General features: G+C 36.0%; 1 protein-coding gene across 1 annotated transcript in view; it reads left to right on the forward strand.

The window, feature by feature from the left end:
• Positions 1-16,605, forward strand: part of LOC129753407 (retinal guanylyl cyclase 1-like) — a 112,192-nt gene that overhangs the window by 53,664 nt on the left and 41,923 nt on the right. Inside the window, exon 5 of the mRNA XM_055749230.1 lies at positions 7,142-7,234. Coding sequence (XP_055605205.1) covers positions 7,142-7,234 — 93 coding nt within the window. The remainder of the gene's footprint in view (positions 1-7,141; positions 7,235-16,605) is intronic.

Below are 16,605 nucleotides of genomic sequence, written 5' to 3' on the forward strand. Positions count from 1 at the left end.
TTCCAGGAGAAGCATTCAACCACTGCAGTACGATTCTTGAATCCGTCCAAAGAATGTTTGTGCTGACAGTTTCAATGAACATTCGACCTTTGCATGCAGTTCGGAAGAAAGAAGTGCTCCGCAGAGCTCGAGGCGGGGAATGCTTTTCTTGCGAAGAGGAGCCACACGTGACCTAGATGATAGGAGGGAATTTTTTTTTCTCTGACCGTATATACAAGCAGCACCCATATGCCACCTCCGATGCATCCGAAAAACAATGGATTTGGACAGATTTTGGATGACTTATGAGCACAAATCTTTCAATTTTTAGCTGGTTTAGATTCGGTAGTTGTTTTTCGTAATTGACCCATCTCTCATGCACTTGTTGAGGCAACGGGTCATCCCAACCCCAGGGTTTTCCAGATTCGCTTTCGAGACACCATAATTCCTACATAAAACATTTGGCAGATGTGATAACAGGCCCTATAAGCCCTAAAGGATCGTACAGTTGGGCGATCTGGGAGAGAACACTGCGTTTCGTCAGAGGTTTTTCCTGCTGTGTTGTGTATGTGGGAATCTTGAAAAGGAAACAGTCTGCTTTATAATCCCAAACAAGCCCCAAAGTTTTTATGGTGTCGTCACGGTCGAAATCAATAGTTGGTAGAATGGCAAGGTTTTCAGGGGGAATACCTTTTAAAATGGATTGATCGTTCGAGGCAAACTTACGGAGGTTCATTTTGCCCCTTTCCAGCAAGGCTATGAGTTGCCTTATCAACTCTCGAGCTACGACTGCGGTTTTAGCACCGGTAATCAAATCGTCAACGTAATAATCGGCTTCAACTGCCTGGGCAGCTAATGGGAACTCAGACCCCTCATCTAATGCTAATTGTTTTAAAGTGCGTGTGGCTAGGTATGGAGCGGCAGCTGTGCCGTAGGTCACGGTGGTAAGCTGGTAGGTGCGAAGGGGCTGATCGGAAAACTTTCTCCACACGATTCGCTGGAGCGGCAAATCTTCGGCGGCGACGGAAATCTGTCGGTACATTTTTTCGACGTCGCAAATCAAAATAATTGGATGAGTTCTGGAGCGCATTACAATCGAACGGAGATCAGATTGGACGGTGGGTCCGACGAGTAATGCATCGTTGAGAGAGGGTCCTCCTGGGGTTTTGTTCGAGGCATCAAAAACGACCCTCACCTTTGTCGTGGAACTGCTGGGCTTTACTACGGGGTGGTGGGGTAAATAGTAGTTGGGTACATTTGGATCGATGTCGTCGTTTACTTGAACCATATGACCCAAAGACTCGTACTCGTCCATAAACTTGCGATATTCGGCGGCTAGTACTGGATCATTGGAAAACCTTCGTTCGATTTGGTGCATTCTTCTTACGGCGGCTGTCTTAGAATCACCTAGTTTTGCAAGAACGTCGGGCTTTGTCGGCAGCTTAACTAGGTATCGACCATCGGCTTGGCGAGAAACGTGTTGGAGATAATGACGCTCGCATTCGGCTTCTTCCACGGAATATCGGTTTTCGAATCCTCCTTCTTCGATTTCCCAAAATCGCGCTATTGTTTTCTCCAGATTTTGTACACGAGCAACGCTGCATAGACGAGGGGAAGTGGTGGTGGATTTCGTTGCTCGACCTGAGACGACCCAGCCCAAACGAGAATTGATGAGGAGAGGTAAGCCTTCACCCAGGAAAATTTGACCAGGAACAGCGAAAACGTGGAAGAAAATTTCTGCCCCAATGATTAAATCGACCGGGTTGGAATCATGAAAAGATGGATCGGCTAATTGGATGCTGGGTGGAATATTCCAATTGTTCGGCGAAAGGCTAACTCCTGGCAAATCCATGGTGACCTTCGGCAGTACTAACATTTCGATGGCAGCCTCGAAGTTGCAGATGCGGGATCTCAGTTTGGCTCTTATTTTGGATCGAACGTGAGTGTTGGTTTGACCAATACCCAAAATCGGAAGATTCACTCGTTCTCCTCGGAGGTTCAGTAGTTGACGAAGGCGCTCCGTAGCGAAGTGGCACTCGCTCCCGGAATCTAGCAGGGCACGGACCGGTATCTCTACCCCATTTTCGGTGACTAAAAGAACGACGGCTGTGGCAAGAAGAACTCTCGTATCGGTGTGCGAAATTGCTGATAGGCTCACTGGCTCAGAGCTAACAGCAACGGTTGCCTGCGATGAGTTGTGGTTCGGCGGTGGCCTCGGGCGGTATGAGCTGGACTCGGCAATTCCTCTTGATGGTCCAGTACTGGGTTTTTTGAGGCAAACCAGAGTGTGATGTCGTTCTCCGCAAGCTCTACACCTTCCAGTAGACTTGCATTCGGCTGCGATGTGGTTTTTCCGGAAACAATTACGACAGAGGGCATGCTTCCTTAAAAGCAGCTCTCGGTCTTCAGCTGCTAATTGTCCAAAGGCTGGGCATCTGAACAATGGATGAGTTTCTGGGCAGGCTATGCATTTGTAGGTTGGCGGCTGTTGAAAGGCTCCATGACTTCCAACTCGACCCGTCGGCTGCGGCTTCTTGTTGATGGTGACGTCATCATTCCCAGCTTCAATAACTGCTTGCAGGACATTGACCTTTCGATGCAAGAACGATATCAGCATGTCGATAGTTTCATCGTCCTTATCGGCACAAAATTCCTCCCAATCACGGTGTGTTTTCTTGTCCAATCGGTGAGTTAATAGATGGATCAGCAGAGTATCCCATTGCTCCGTAGGCTCGCCTAACTGCTTGAGTACCTTAACTGTTCGCTCAAAGGTATCGACCAATTTGTGCAACTCAGAACCATTTTGCGATTTCATTTTAGGAAGATCGTAGAGAATCTGTACATGACGCTTTTTGAGAATTTTCGTGTTAGAGTAACGCTTGTTAAGAAGGTCCCAAGCAATCGAGTAATTTGCTTGTGTGAGGGACAAAGTTTCAATAAGACCTCGCGCTTCTCCATCAAGTTGCCCTCGCAAATATTGAAATTTTTCGATAATTGGTAAATCTGACCTGTGAATTAACGAAATAAAGTGGTCGTGAAACGTTAGCCACTCTTCTAAGCGACCCGAAAATCGAGGAAGGTTAATTTGGGGTAATTTTACGCTTTGTTTGAAAAATTCAACGCAGATCTTTTTCTATCGCTTTAAAATGTTTCCCTCACGAAAAAAATAATGAAGCAATGATCCTTTATACTTAGGGCATTTCATTTCAGTGATATTTAGATACATTGCTACACTCAAAAGAAATCTTATTATGAACTTCATAAGACACGTCTTATATAACCGCTTTTTTGAGTCCAAATTAATTTTTCATAAGAGCCTTAAGAATTTTTTTCAATTTTCATACGAAGTTCTTATAAAAAATAGAAGAAACGGCATTGTGAAAAAATGATGAACACATTCATTCCATCAGTCATTTTTTCATCGTTATAAAGCCATTAGTTTTTCTAAAGCTTAACAGTGCTTTTGTTATTTTAAATGGTTAGTTAATTTATTGTGAACTTCCAAATTATTTGATAATATTGAACACATTTTTTTTAATTGACTTTTGAGTATGATTACCGGCGAAAAGGATAAGTTCGATGGACCGGGTGAGGCAGAATGACTTTGTTGGAACCGGGCGTTGATGTGCTGCTGATGGTGATCATGATGTAATTTTGAACAAATTACCCAGAAAATAAACTGAACATTTTTAACATCAATTATCTTGATATTTTCTCATCAAACATGAAATTTTCTGTTTTCATAAGACGATCTTATAAAAAGCAACAACCTCTCAATGAAGTAGGTGTTCATCTGAAGAATTCATTCGCTTCATAAGACAATCTTTTAAAAATTCAATAATTTTTCTTATGGCGCCACTTCATAAGAGAATCTTATGGCATGTATAATAGTATTTTTCTGAGTGTAGAGTTTGGATATGCACAATTTTGACAGCATTCAGTTTTTTTATGAAAAGGACTACCTACCCAGCATTTTTTCAGATTTTTTAAAATTTACGAGTTTTGCGAAAAATTGAATGCATACCCCTAAACTATGCAGAAAATTCGTTTCTGGGAGGCAGAAAGTGTTGCCCGACAGTCACTTCTTCACCGGTTTTGCGTAATAGCACGATTCCATATCCAACTAAACAGTGTATTAACTTTGTGAGACCTATTGAAGTGCTTTGCAAAAAAACGGTCGCATTTAGAGGCAGTCTTTTTTTGAATTTTCAGCCATTCATCGAGTCAATCTTCATAAAAGACTGAGTAATTTATAGTTTCCACAGATCGTTAGCCTCCTCAAGTTATAGACATCATTTTTTTCATTTTTTTTTCTCCTTGTTAATCTCCGAGAAATACAGGGAAGACTTGTCAAAGAAAATTTTCTTGTTGAAAACCTGCCAGGTGACCGCTAAAGAGTCCGTTTTGCTGTCAGTTACGAAATTTTTCAAAATATCTCCCCACTAACAGTTCAAATACTTTGCGCACGATTTGACCACCGTATTTTGTTCATTTTACCGGTGAAAAGCTTTTCTACCTTGAAGAAATGAAGCCATGCCTATTTATAAGTCAATTGGAAGAATCAGTCAGAAAATTTGACTTCTTTATCATTTCCTCTATTAATATTTTCGGATTGAGCTAGAAAAAACCTCTCACATTTCTTTCACTTCAAGAAATCAATAATATTCTTTCTTATTCCAATTTTGGCTCTCTATTGGGTCCTCATGAATTTCTTTAACGATTAACCATGTCCAGCTGTTTTTGGGTCTCCCACTGGGACTTTATTGGATTTTACTGGATCCTGTCCAAAAAAAAATTAGTCAATAAACTTTAGTATTGGACGCTTCCTCAAAACCACTTGACAGATTGTCACCGAATTTTGTACACGTACATATTACATTACTAGGTAGCTTAACTGCAAATTTCATCAAATTCCATCTAAGCATTCAAAAGATATTCACAAAACAAAGTGTTGCATTTTTTTTTCGAATACACTCCTCAAATAAATGAATATAGGTTAGAATAGATTAGGATTGTGTGCAAAGATAAAACAGATAAAGATAATATCTTGCAATCAACGATAAATTTTTTTTTCCCTTAAAAATCACATTGATACATTTATTTTCTTTTTATAATTTTTTTCCATCAGACGAACACAGGCGTTTGTACCTGCCGGATTCTAAATGATCATTGCCTTAATAAAAATATTTGTCCCAATATGTCATTCGTTAGAGTATAATATGAGCTTCTTAAAGCTATATTTTCAAAACAATAATAAACTCTCAATTTTTTCATGAAAAAGTTTTCCAAAATGTATGTTATGGGTTCACTTAATCTCTCGAGTCCAAAAAGATATATTTTTTTCTGGATCGATATTAATTATGCTAAGCACGAAAATATTGATATGTATCCAAGGAGCAATATTTTTCCAATAGCTTCCTAATAAAAAGGAATTAAAAAAAGTACTTCATGTGTATGTAATGAAAATGGGGTTGAAGAAAAACTTTCAGAATTCTTTTTGGGTCTCACTAAAAACTAATATAAAAAAAACAATCTATTGAACTTTTATCTTTAGATTTTGCATTACTTTTGCCAAAGCTTGGGGCACCCTGATTAAAGGATCAACTTTCAAAATATCACTTTTTTTTAGTCCCACGAAAACGCTTCTAGTTCATCTACAGGTTCATGTATCTTTTGCAGCCTATAAACTTGAAGTTACACGCTGTCAGAAAATGCAAAAGACGGCGATCAGCAATTTTTTCCAGCTTGTTGTCGTCGATCGTGACCTTGTTATTGCTGGACAAGCGAGCTCGGTTGGTCTCTGATCCGCATGCTAGAATATACTTCGTCTTGGACGTATTAATCATCTACCCAATCCTTCCTGCTTCGGATTTCAGTTTGAGGGAGATCTTCTTCACAGGTGCGGGTGATCTGCCTAGTATGTCAATGTCATCGTAAAAGCGGGTAAGTTGACTGGTTTGGTTGAAAATAATTTGGTTATTCGGCTCGTATTACCATTTGTTGCGCTATTTTTAGTGAGGAATTTTTATTATAACACGTTTGAACATTGAAGAAAACTGCTCTTAAATAATCGACACCTTAAGGGGGGGGTAGGGTCTAACACTTTCAAAAAATCGATTTTTTTATTTTTTTATTTTCTTATTGTAAAACATTTCAAGAATGTTGTGTCAAATTTTCAAGTCAATTGAAGCAAAACTGTAGAAGTTATAGGCCTTTATCTCCTCCTATTTAATACTGCAAGAAAGCAAGAGCAGAAACTTCAAACGCGTTTTTCTCGAAAGCACATTTTTAAAGTCCGTGGACATCGTCATTTGAAAACTACTTATCCGATTCTTTTCAAATTTGGAACATATATTCTACATATAAAATACCAGACCCCAACGTTTTTCTTTTTTGATTTTTTTACTTTGGGGAGATTTTAGAGGTGAAAAATGGCGGATTTTTAAGTGAAAAATCGTAGTTTTTACTTCAAACAGCCACAAAAATTTCATAAAAATATTTTTAAGTTAAATAAAAACGTTGGGGTCCAGAAAAACATCTATTAAAAATATTTTGCTCTGATTTTTTGACTTCTGATGATTCTGTGCTGAGATACAGTGTCCACCGCAAATCCTGTTTTCTAAAAGGCATCCTCGAAAATGCTCCGTCACCGGCTCATTTTTCAATATTTTTCTACGAAAAATTTACTAAATGTTCTTTTAACAATGCTTTGTATAATGCAAAAAATTTGAATACATTTGTTTGAATGATAGCTCTCGAAAAAAATCGTGAAAATGGTGTTTTTTTATACCCGTTAGACCCTACCCCCCCCTTAAGATGACATTTATTGACAAAAAAATCAATTTATAAACGTTTCGTTATTCAACATTTACCTTTTCACGTGACTTTGAAATATATTATTTTCTGAGGGGTTACTCTACTCTGAGTAAATATGTTGTTATGCGTTTTCAATGTTCGGTACATGAATTCGGTCATTTTTTGGGGTTTAACCTTCATTATTCGGGACATTACACAACTCATACTAAAAGGTGGCCGATTCATACTGTTGATTGCAGCTTTACTACCTTTCTATTATCACTGTCCGACCTACATAACATAAAAGGGCCACCTTGGCACCACACCGCACCATCCCGTAATCATCAAATACGTTTTATTTCAACAGGTCCCTGCTGTGCCGGAGTCGTCGGATTAACGATGCCCCGATACTGTCTGTTTGGCGACACAGTCAACACGGCGTCCCGAATGGAATCAACAGGTAGGCCCAAGATTGCTTTATGTCCCCGGTGAATGAACATCCGTGTCATGTCCTTCATCGTTGCCAACGACAACATCATCATCATCGTCATCACCATCAACGCTGTCATTGTCAGTGGTCTTTCCCAGATGGCTGCTTCGGGATGTTTATTCCAAACATTGCTGTAAAGTTAGCCGGCTGGTAAATGAAAACATTACCAGCGAGCGAGCCCCAATCCCAGAGCAAATCTCCATAAGCTCCATAAACGAATCTCATCCAGGGGAGAAAGAAAAAAAATGGACCCCGGCAAACGGCCATTACTGATGATAAATTGCACGAAGATATACAAACTGAATGTCACCTTAGCTTCAACTAAATCGAAAAACATTCCCGCCCTTTCCCGCATTTTTCTTTCAACTTTCCACAACAATCATTTATTGTCATATCTTCAACCGCAGCTCATCTCCCTTCAGAACAAACCCGCATATCTCCCCTTCCCCTCTTTTAACATCAATAACGCACCGACAAAAAGCTCGAACTGTGTGGATGGATGATGGGGGCTATCCGTTCGGACAAATTCATCATCGCCATTTTTCATTGTTCGCGCGCTTCCGGCGGCACTTTCTGGAGAGCTGAGCGGCGACAAACTTTGTTCTTAGCGGGTCAAAACGAAATGAAATGGGACCACACTTTTTCCGGGAAGAAAATTGAATCGCGAAACTTTAAAGCTATATTATATGATTCTTGGGAACATGATTAGATTTCTGAACTTATTTGAAAAAAAAACGGGAAATGTCACAAGTTGTTAAACTTGCATATTTCAAAGCATGTTTTCTCGTTTTTGGTTGCTCTCGTTCCAAAGACAATAAAATTAATGAAATCGTGAATATGGCAGGAAAAAGTAAATTTATTCAAGTGCATTTGTCTCATATAATTTGTATCAGGTATCTTCTCAATCGAGCTCCTAAACAACCAAAAATTACTAACTTATTTGAATACGAACTTCCAATGTTCCAATTAAGCTTTCAAAGCGAAATTGCCATCGAATTCTTTTGAGTGGAAAAAATGGACTATTACACTAAACCTCCCTTAGGTTGCCTTTTTTATTTCCACTCTTTCATAATTAATGGAACCTAAAAAAATCGTGCAAAACCAAAATTCATACAATTTCTTTCCTTTAACCTTTTTTTATTTAAATTATTTCCCTTGGATGTTGAATCCAGAACAGATTTTTGACTATTAAACGCTACATAACCAATTCAATAAATTAGCACTGTAACACCTTTTATGGTGCTTCATAAAAAGAATAACATTTTATTGTGATCATTTCTAGGGGCTCGCCCGAGGCAGAACATTTTCTGATTTTTATAAATTTATCATCAAAAAGATAAATTTGTGTAATATTTTGCGGAAAAACTAAATTCATGTAGACATCCTTACAATGTAACGCAGCTTAAACTTATCACATTTTTGATATAAAGAAGCAGTCTAGCCAAACTTCAGTATTTTCTGGGACTTTTAGCTACTTAAGAAGTTCTCAGGTAATGTTGATCTTGAAAACAGCCACTGGCTTTGAATCTAATGAAGAAAAATATCAACTATATAAATTTGAATATAGTAACAATAAATTGTATCAAGTTGACCTTCTGTATACATCGTTTATTTGCTTTTTTAAATCAAACCAATCAGTAAAACATGTCACTCATGCCACCCGTGTTTTTTTTTATGAAATCAGAATGCTTCTCATCGTTATTGCTATCACTTTGATATAATTCTCTGGAGCCACTCTTTTTTATATTGCTGTGCAGTGCAAACGATGTCTGAATTTCAACATTTTAAAACAAAGGCACATCTCCAATTGGTTTGATTTGGTTAATGTTCTTCATCTAATAATTTATTATAATAAACAAAATTCAGTTATATTGGATGTGCAGTGTGGTTCAGGGGCATTTAACAAGGGTAAAGTACCTATACCTTCTACTATTTATTCATTCTTATCACTGAAAACGGGAAAAAAGGGTTGAGGCAAGGCAGCAAATCTATATATATAAAAAGCAATTTCTGTATGTTTGTTTGTTTGTTTGTTTGTTTGTTTGTTTGTCCTCTATAGACTCAGCCGTCTTAAGAGCTAGAGGTCTGAAATTTGGCATGGATGCTCATTAGGACCAGGAAGGATGAAAAATGTTTTTAGATTTTCGGATGACCCCTTCTGAAGGGGGTCGTCCATAGAAGACAAATATTGTTTTCGCGATATTGACGTTACATTTCGTCGGATCGTGTTGAAAATTTGCACATGAGTGTTTTGAAAGACGAGAAATCGATTTCTGGTGTTAAATTTTGTGTAAGGGGTCAGCCAAAGGGGTCGTCCATATAAACTGTTCACTGTTTTTGCGATATTGGCGTTATTATACATCGTATTGAGATGAAAATTGGTACACGATAGTTTTGAGTGACGTGCAATCGATTTGAGGTATCAAATTCATTTTAAGGGGCCGGCAAAAGGGGTCGTCCATATTAAATTTTCAGTAACTTAGTGATATTGACGTTTTTACACTTCGGATTGGGATGAAAATTTGCACATAGGAGTTATTAGGGACAAACAACTGATTTCACTTATCCAAACTAAAATCAGGGGTCGACAAAAGGGGTCGTCCATATTAACTATTCACTGTTCATGCGATATTGTCGTTATTATACATCGGATTCAGACAAAAATTGGTACACGAGAGTTTTGAGAGACGAGCAATGGATTCCAGGTATTCAATTCAGTGTAAGGGGCCGGCAAAGAGGGTCGTCCATATTAACCTTTCAATATTTTTGCAATATCGTCGTTATTATACATCGGATTGGGATGGAAATTTGCACTCGGTAGTTTTCAGGGACGAGCAATCGATTTCAGATGTCAAATGTTTTGCCAGGGTTCGACGGAAGGGGTCTTCCATATAAAACAATTTTTCACTGTTTTTAAGCAATATTGACGTTATTATAAATGGATCACTTTGAAAATTTGCATACGGGAGTTATGAGGGAAGGGCAATCTATTTCAGATATCAAAGATAGTATAAGAGGCCACCGGAAGGGGTTTAGCCTTTTTGCAATAATTGCGTTGTTATGCAACGATTGATTCGAAATTTATACACGGGTTTTTTTGGCACAGTCAATTGATTCCTGATTTCAAATTTAGTAGCCGACGACAGACAAAGTGATAGTCCAATATTTTTGCAATTATTGCTTGATAATGACTTCAGAAGCGCATCTGGAAAATGCTTGCAATTGACTTTCATACAAACTGTTCATGACATGTGCCAAGTTGAATGCGAAACGGAGTTCGTATGGGATCAGCTAGTTCATTAATAATCATGAATAACCAAAAATAAACAAGAACATCAGCACATACAGTAGAGATCCAAGAGAGAAAAAAAAAAAGCGCGAAGCAGCGCACTGTCTTCCAACTTTGACAAGCTGCCATTTCTCTCTCGGTTGATATTTTTCATGAATAATAGGAGGATAATAGGAGATACAGCTAATTTTCTGAAGTTATCTCGAATTCTCCATTTTACGGAATTAAAAATCTTTGTGGTCATTGTTCAGTCTTCAAATTTTGTGAGCGTTTTTTGGATAGTTGAACTTAATGGCGTGAAAATTTAATAATAAATATCCACCGAGAGAGAAATAACAGCTTGTTTAAGTTGGAAGAGAGTTCACAGCATCACATGGTTTAATTCTTTTTTAAACGTAACTGTTTAATCGGACTTAAATTCAGAAATTTTCTTTTTTTATTCGCTAACCAACATTAGACTTTTAATTTGCGATTGACTTTTTTCATAAATTTTTCCCATACTCTGATACTGTGCCATTTATTTGCCATAAAAAAAATAAAAATTTATGAATAGTTGAGTCAACTATAGGACAAGGTTGAAATGAAATAACCTTTCCTGCAATGAGAGATAATACAGCATTAAATCAGATATACTTTAACCGATATACACCACTTGACAAGAAAACGGGAGACACGAATAGCGCTATCTGGCGACAAAAATGGAAATATTACACTGTGAATTTTTTCGGAGCTTTCTCAGAGGTGCCAGGTGTCCTGATTTTTTAAGATTTGTTCTGATTTCCTGTTTTTTTTTTTTATTATTCAGGATTTTAAGCCTATTGGGCAGTTTTCGGCACAAAAGCGCTAATCCGCTATTCGCTACTTAGTCCGCTAACTTTTTGTTAGCGGTTTAATTTTGCCGCTAAGTTTGGATTGATTTAGCGAATTGAAAAGTTCCGCTTTTTTTTTTTGGTTTCGCTAATTGAAGATCGCTAACTCCCATATATTTGTATCAATCTCTCGAATTTTTAGTGAGAGAATAACCTTTTTTTCATTAATCAAGTCAAAGTGACATTGTGCATCATTCTGATTGCTTTATTGGATTCATTGGAGGAATGTTGTATTTAGTGTATTTAGTGTCATTTTTCTCTCTTTAAGCACTTTTTTAGCAACTTTTACAGAAGAAGATGACAATAAAAGGTGTTAAACAATATAAAACTATTTTCAACATCTCTTCATCAGCATTTGTTTTCAAGTGGTTGAGCTATTCACTTTTCACATAACAGTTTTTTAGAGATTTTACAGATCAGTTCATATTAAAATGAGATAAAATCACTATTGTAGCCTTCGTTTTAAGTTCAAATAGAGATTGTATAAATGTTCACGTTCGACAATTCTCCTGCAAATTTGAAAAAGGGAAAACAGGTTAAAGATAATGAGAAAAAAAACATGAATTGCACAAAAGATTATTTGCAACAAAATTGCATATTATCTGCTTTGCACAAAACCGACAAATCGAGTAAATTATTAACCAAAATTTAAATTAAAAAAAGAGAGATATAGCTCGCATTTTCCACATTCTGTCCTTTTGCTCTTTCTTTATTTTTTTTTTAATTTATAGAATACAGATACTCGTTAAAACTTCTTAAATCTTTTACAGTTTTGGTTTTGCTCATATAATTTTATGAAAATACGATCAATTTATTAAATTTTAAATCAAATACTTGAAACTTCATTAATTCCCCCTTGGGGAGTTGGAAAAATCGAAAGGGGGAAGTGCGTGACTAAAGAACAATTTGTTATTTGTTCCGGCCTTAATGTTGGTAAACAGTTGGCGATCAGCAATTTCCCACGTTTTCCCGTTTGTTTGGATAACGTGCTGCTATCAAGCCTACCCCTTTTTCTGAAGCTTAAAGCGATAACTTTTTTGGCACATTTAGCGTATTTAATTAGCGATAGCTAACTTTGTCGGCCGGTTAGCGATGCCGAACACTGCTATTGGGATTTTTCATTCCATACACACAGTCCCTTACAAACAGCAGACCTGATTATTGAAAAATTCCCGAATAATCCTGATTTTAAAAAAATTGTCTTCAAGATATCTTGCATTGTCCTGATTTAAAAAAAACGTCTTGATAAGGCTCAAATTTGTTGTTAAGTTATGATAACATCGAATGAATCTGCAACAAAATATCTAAACCCATATAACAGATGGAAATCTCCAGTTTAGATTATATCAATATGGTGTTTTTCGATATGAACTGTACTGCCCCTACTTTCATAACAGTCCCATATGCAAAAACAAGCAAGCGAGAAAATCAGCTTTTTCTGTTTTGGAATATATTTTTGAATTGTGACCACAACGTTCAGTATAAACGAAAATCGTTTGATGGAAGGTGTTCTAGGTTGTCATAATAAATCATAAGACCCGAAATGTTTGAAATTGGTTCATTGATAAGGTCGGGAGCACCTTTATATTCGTTATGGGACTGTTATGCGAGCATATTTGAGACCTTTTTCAAATCTACTCGCATAACAGTCCCATACAGAATATGTTTTGCTCACCAAGCTACTTCCTAAGACTTAAATTTGATCATTTTTGAAGTTCCAAACGCAGTTATCAGAAAAACAAACATATTTTTGGAAAAATATCATGAATTCCTTAATGTAAATTCAATCTTTTTACGATTTTGATTGCATCTGATAGTTTTTCGCTGAAGAAGAAATTCCTTTCTACTTACTGGTCTGCCTTCGAAATTTAGTGTGCATAATTCGACATCAAGTGAATTGAATCTTTATTAAATGATTCAAAGCAATAAATTAGAGACTAATTCGCCGAAAGAAACATTGAAAAATAACTAAATCCGTGGTATTTCACATATGGGACTGTTATGCGGGTATATTTCATATTCAGTTGATATTTTTCTCGAATCTCTAGAACAAAATCTCTTTTTTTATTGTTTTATATTGAAGCCCTATGTGAATCGTGAAAGTCGTGGGAGCATGGAGTGTTTGCTTTTTTAATCGATGCTCGCAATGGGAATCAGTGCTTTATCGAAAAGTAGTCGATTCCGAATTCCATGCATGATATATGTTCGGCGAAAAATACAGGTCTTAAAATGGTATATCATTTGTGTGTCACTGCTAAAAATATGTTTGAGCTGGTACCAATGGTTGCGTTCTGACGTGAAAAAATTATATGTATCAAGTTATGGTGAAGTAATGCGGGTAGAAATGTTGTGAATTAGAAATGAAATAATCGGGCATTTTAGTGTTCGCTTGGTTGTTACTTCCGTTTAAAAAACGACAAATGAAAATAAGATTGTTTTGGTATTCAAGTTGGACAGAAAACAACAATCCCAGCTAGCTGAATGGAATATAATCGATGAAGCGGAGGGAACCTGGTGAGCATGTTCCGTGTTGTTATGTTATCCTCTCTTTCTCTCTGGTTAAATCTTCAACACCTGTCTTTGTCTGTTGTGTAGTTGAGCATTATTCCTTCCTACTTCTATGTACGCTACGAATAAGGATAGCAGAAGCGCTCAAATTAGAAATTTATTTCCTCTCTATCTTATCTTTTGATATTTGAAAAACTAGGGGTGCTCGATTTCAATTGAAGTCACTCGTAGTTCAAAATGAAACTATCTTTGAGTATTTTTATGTTTTTGGCGCTTTCTATTTTGAGATAGTTAAAGAAATTATTACAAATGGAGTATGTTTTTAGATTTAAAATTTCAAATCATCTTCATTGTTCCAGCATATTTTCAACGGATTAGCACTAGCATAAAGTTTGTTTTTTTTTTCCTCTTGTAAATTTTATTTTCAAATATCAAAAACCTTTATATATAACTATTCTCCACTCATAAGACAGTTTTTCATCAAATCATAATAGTAAGCTCTTGGAATGAGACTTAGTTAGCAATTGATTGAAACAATAATAGACTGATAACCCATTGTAATGTGTTTGAAAATAATCGTTTTTCTTTTTTAACAATCGAAAATCGGTTTACTGACCTATAAATTTGTCAATCAAAGCTCCTGGTCCTATCTTGTATTTATTCGTTTATATCAGGAAAATATATTCATAAAACCAGTTGAAATCTTTCTCAACGTTTATGATTAAATAATCTAACATTTTTAGATATCTAGGGGGATTTCAACCCTCTTGGAATAACTTATTCCATGTTTAAGTTTAGCCAGAGTTGTTGAAATGTTATTAAAATATGAAAAGGAAAAAAGTATTTTGTATAAGATCAGCAAAGTCCAGGCAAAAAATTGGGAATTTCTAATGTTAGTTCAGAAGTTCTAAATTAAGAACTTCTTCTATCTCTAATTTATATTTAACCAAACTAAATATGAAAATTATTTTCAAATTTATGTTAGTTCAGACCATAATACCAATAATACAAAAAAAAACGAGACTTTACTAGCTTTAATAAAGGTAGCAAATATGAACAACGTTTAATGAATATTATGATCTATATTTTATGATTAAATAGCCAGATCAGCGATAAAAGTTACTAGATTTGTTTGAATAGGTGTAATAATTCATTCCAATAGCTTACGTTGGCAGGAGAATAATTCGATTAAATTACTCATATAATTAGTAACAATAATTTATGAATCGCATAAATATTTCAGTTTGAGGCCGTGTCTTATTTCCTGAATTTTTTTTTCGTTTTATTCTAAAAAAGATACATAAAAGCAGTATTTTTATAATATACTAATTAACATCAGAAGATTCAATGTTAATTTGAAAGGAATAATATTATAGTTAATCCCAGCCAATTTTTAAACAACAACAATAATAACAGAGTAAATTATACTTTTTTTCTCAATTGTTTGATGTGAGTAAACTTTAAAGTAATTGAAGGAATGCGCTGTTGAAAATGTAGATTTTCTGATCATTTGAACTAAAGTTTGCCTAACAATAAAATATGTTTCAAGTTGTTGAATGGTAATCTTTCTTTATGATTTTTTGATAATTTAGGAGTTTCTTTATAAACTTTAAGAGATTAGGGAAACAGGTCAAAACATACTAAAAACCATACACTTGTCAAAAGTGTTTCCTGATCATATCCTTTAACCCAAACCTACAACCTAAAACTTTTTTGCTAGGATGCAGAGGTGACCTCGGTCCTAAAGCGCAATATTATTCTTTCATCCTTTTCTCTTTTTTCCAAACCTATCTATACAGTTAATACAGTTAACCATCCATAATTAACTGTATCGAAAAACGTAGTGCCTTCTCTATTGGGTACTACTTCTTCAATACAGTTAATTGGTGTGGGACAAAGAATTTAGTATGTGGTCAAGCTTCTATTTCAAATGCTCTTCGCTCTTTTCACCACCTTAGAATTTTCTTCTGATCTTCTATCCGTCTTTCATTTCAACTCTTTAACCCTCACCGATAAAGCCGCAAATTCATTTCATAAAACAAATTCACGGTGATTTCTCCTCTTAAATAAAAAAAAAAAAAAAAAAAAAAGTGGAACTAATTTTTGACAAAACCACCTGGTACCTATGTTGGACAATTGCAAAAGGTGTTGATCAGGGACAGAGGTGCCAGGTGCCCTGATAAATCAGGATTCGTCCTAAGTTTTGAGAGACCGTCCTCATTTTTTAAGTTGTCCTGAATTGTCCGGATTTTTGCAAAATGGTCCTGATTCCAAAAAACTATCTAAATTGTTATTGAATTTATAGCAAAATCATCATCTGTAATTAAATAGTTTAACTGATAGTATTCTTCGGTTCATATGATATTTAAATGGTATTTTTTCATATAAACATCCGCCTTCATTTATGCAATTTAAGCAGAATTAGTGATGGTGTGAAAAATCCTGGTTTTTTTCTTCATGGTGTCTTGATTTTTGACAAACCACCTGACATCCCTGATCAGGGATGCCGTCCGAATAAATTTTCATTACTTGTTTCTATAATTTACGTGCAATCATAAAAACATTATTCGAGAGATCTGAATTAAACTCCAATTATCATTATTAGTTTGCTCGAACAGTTTAAGTTCAGTATTGTTCTTTTGATAGCAGCACAAACAGTAGTAATCGATAGATAT

Source organism: Uranotaenia lowii, chromosome 3, assembly GCF_029784155.1.
Source record: "Uranotaenia lowii strain MFRU-FL chromosome 3, ASM2978415v1, whole genome shotgun sequence".
Lineage (NCBI taxonomy): Eukaryota > Metazoa > Arthropoda > Insecta > Diptera > Culicidae > Uranotaenia > Uranotaenia lowii.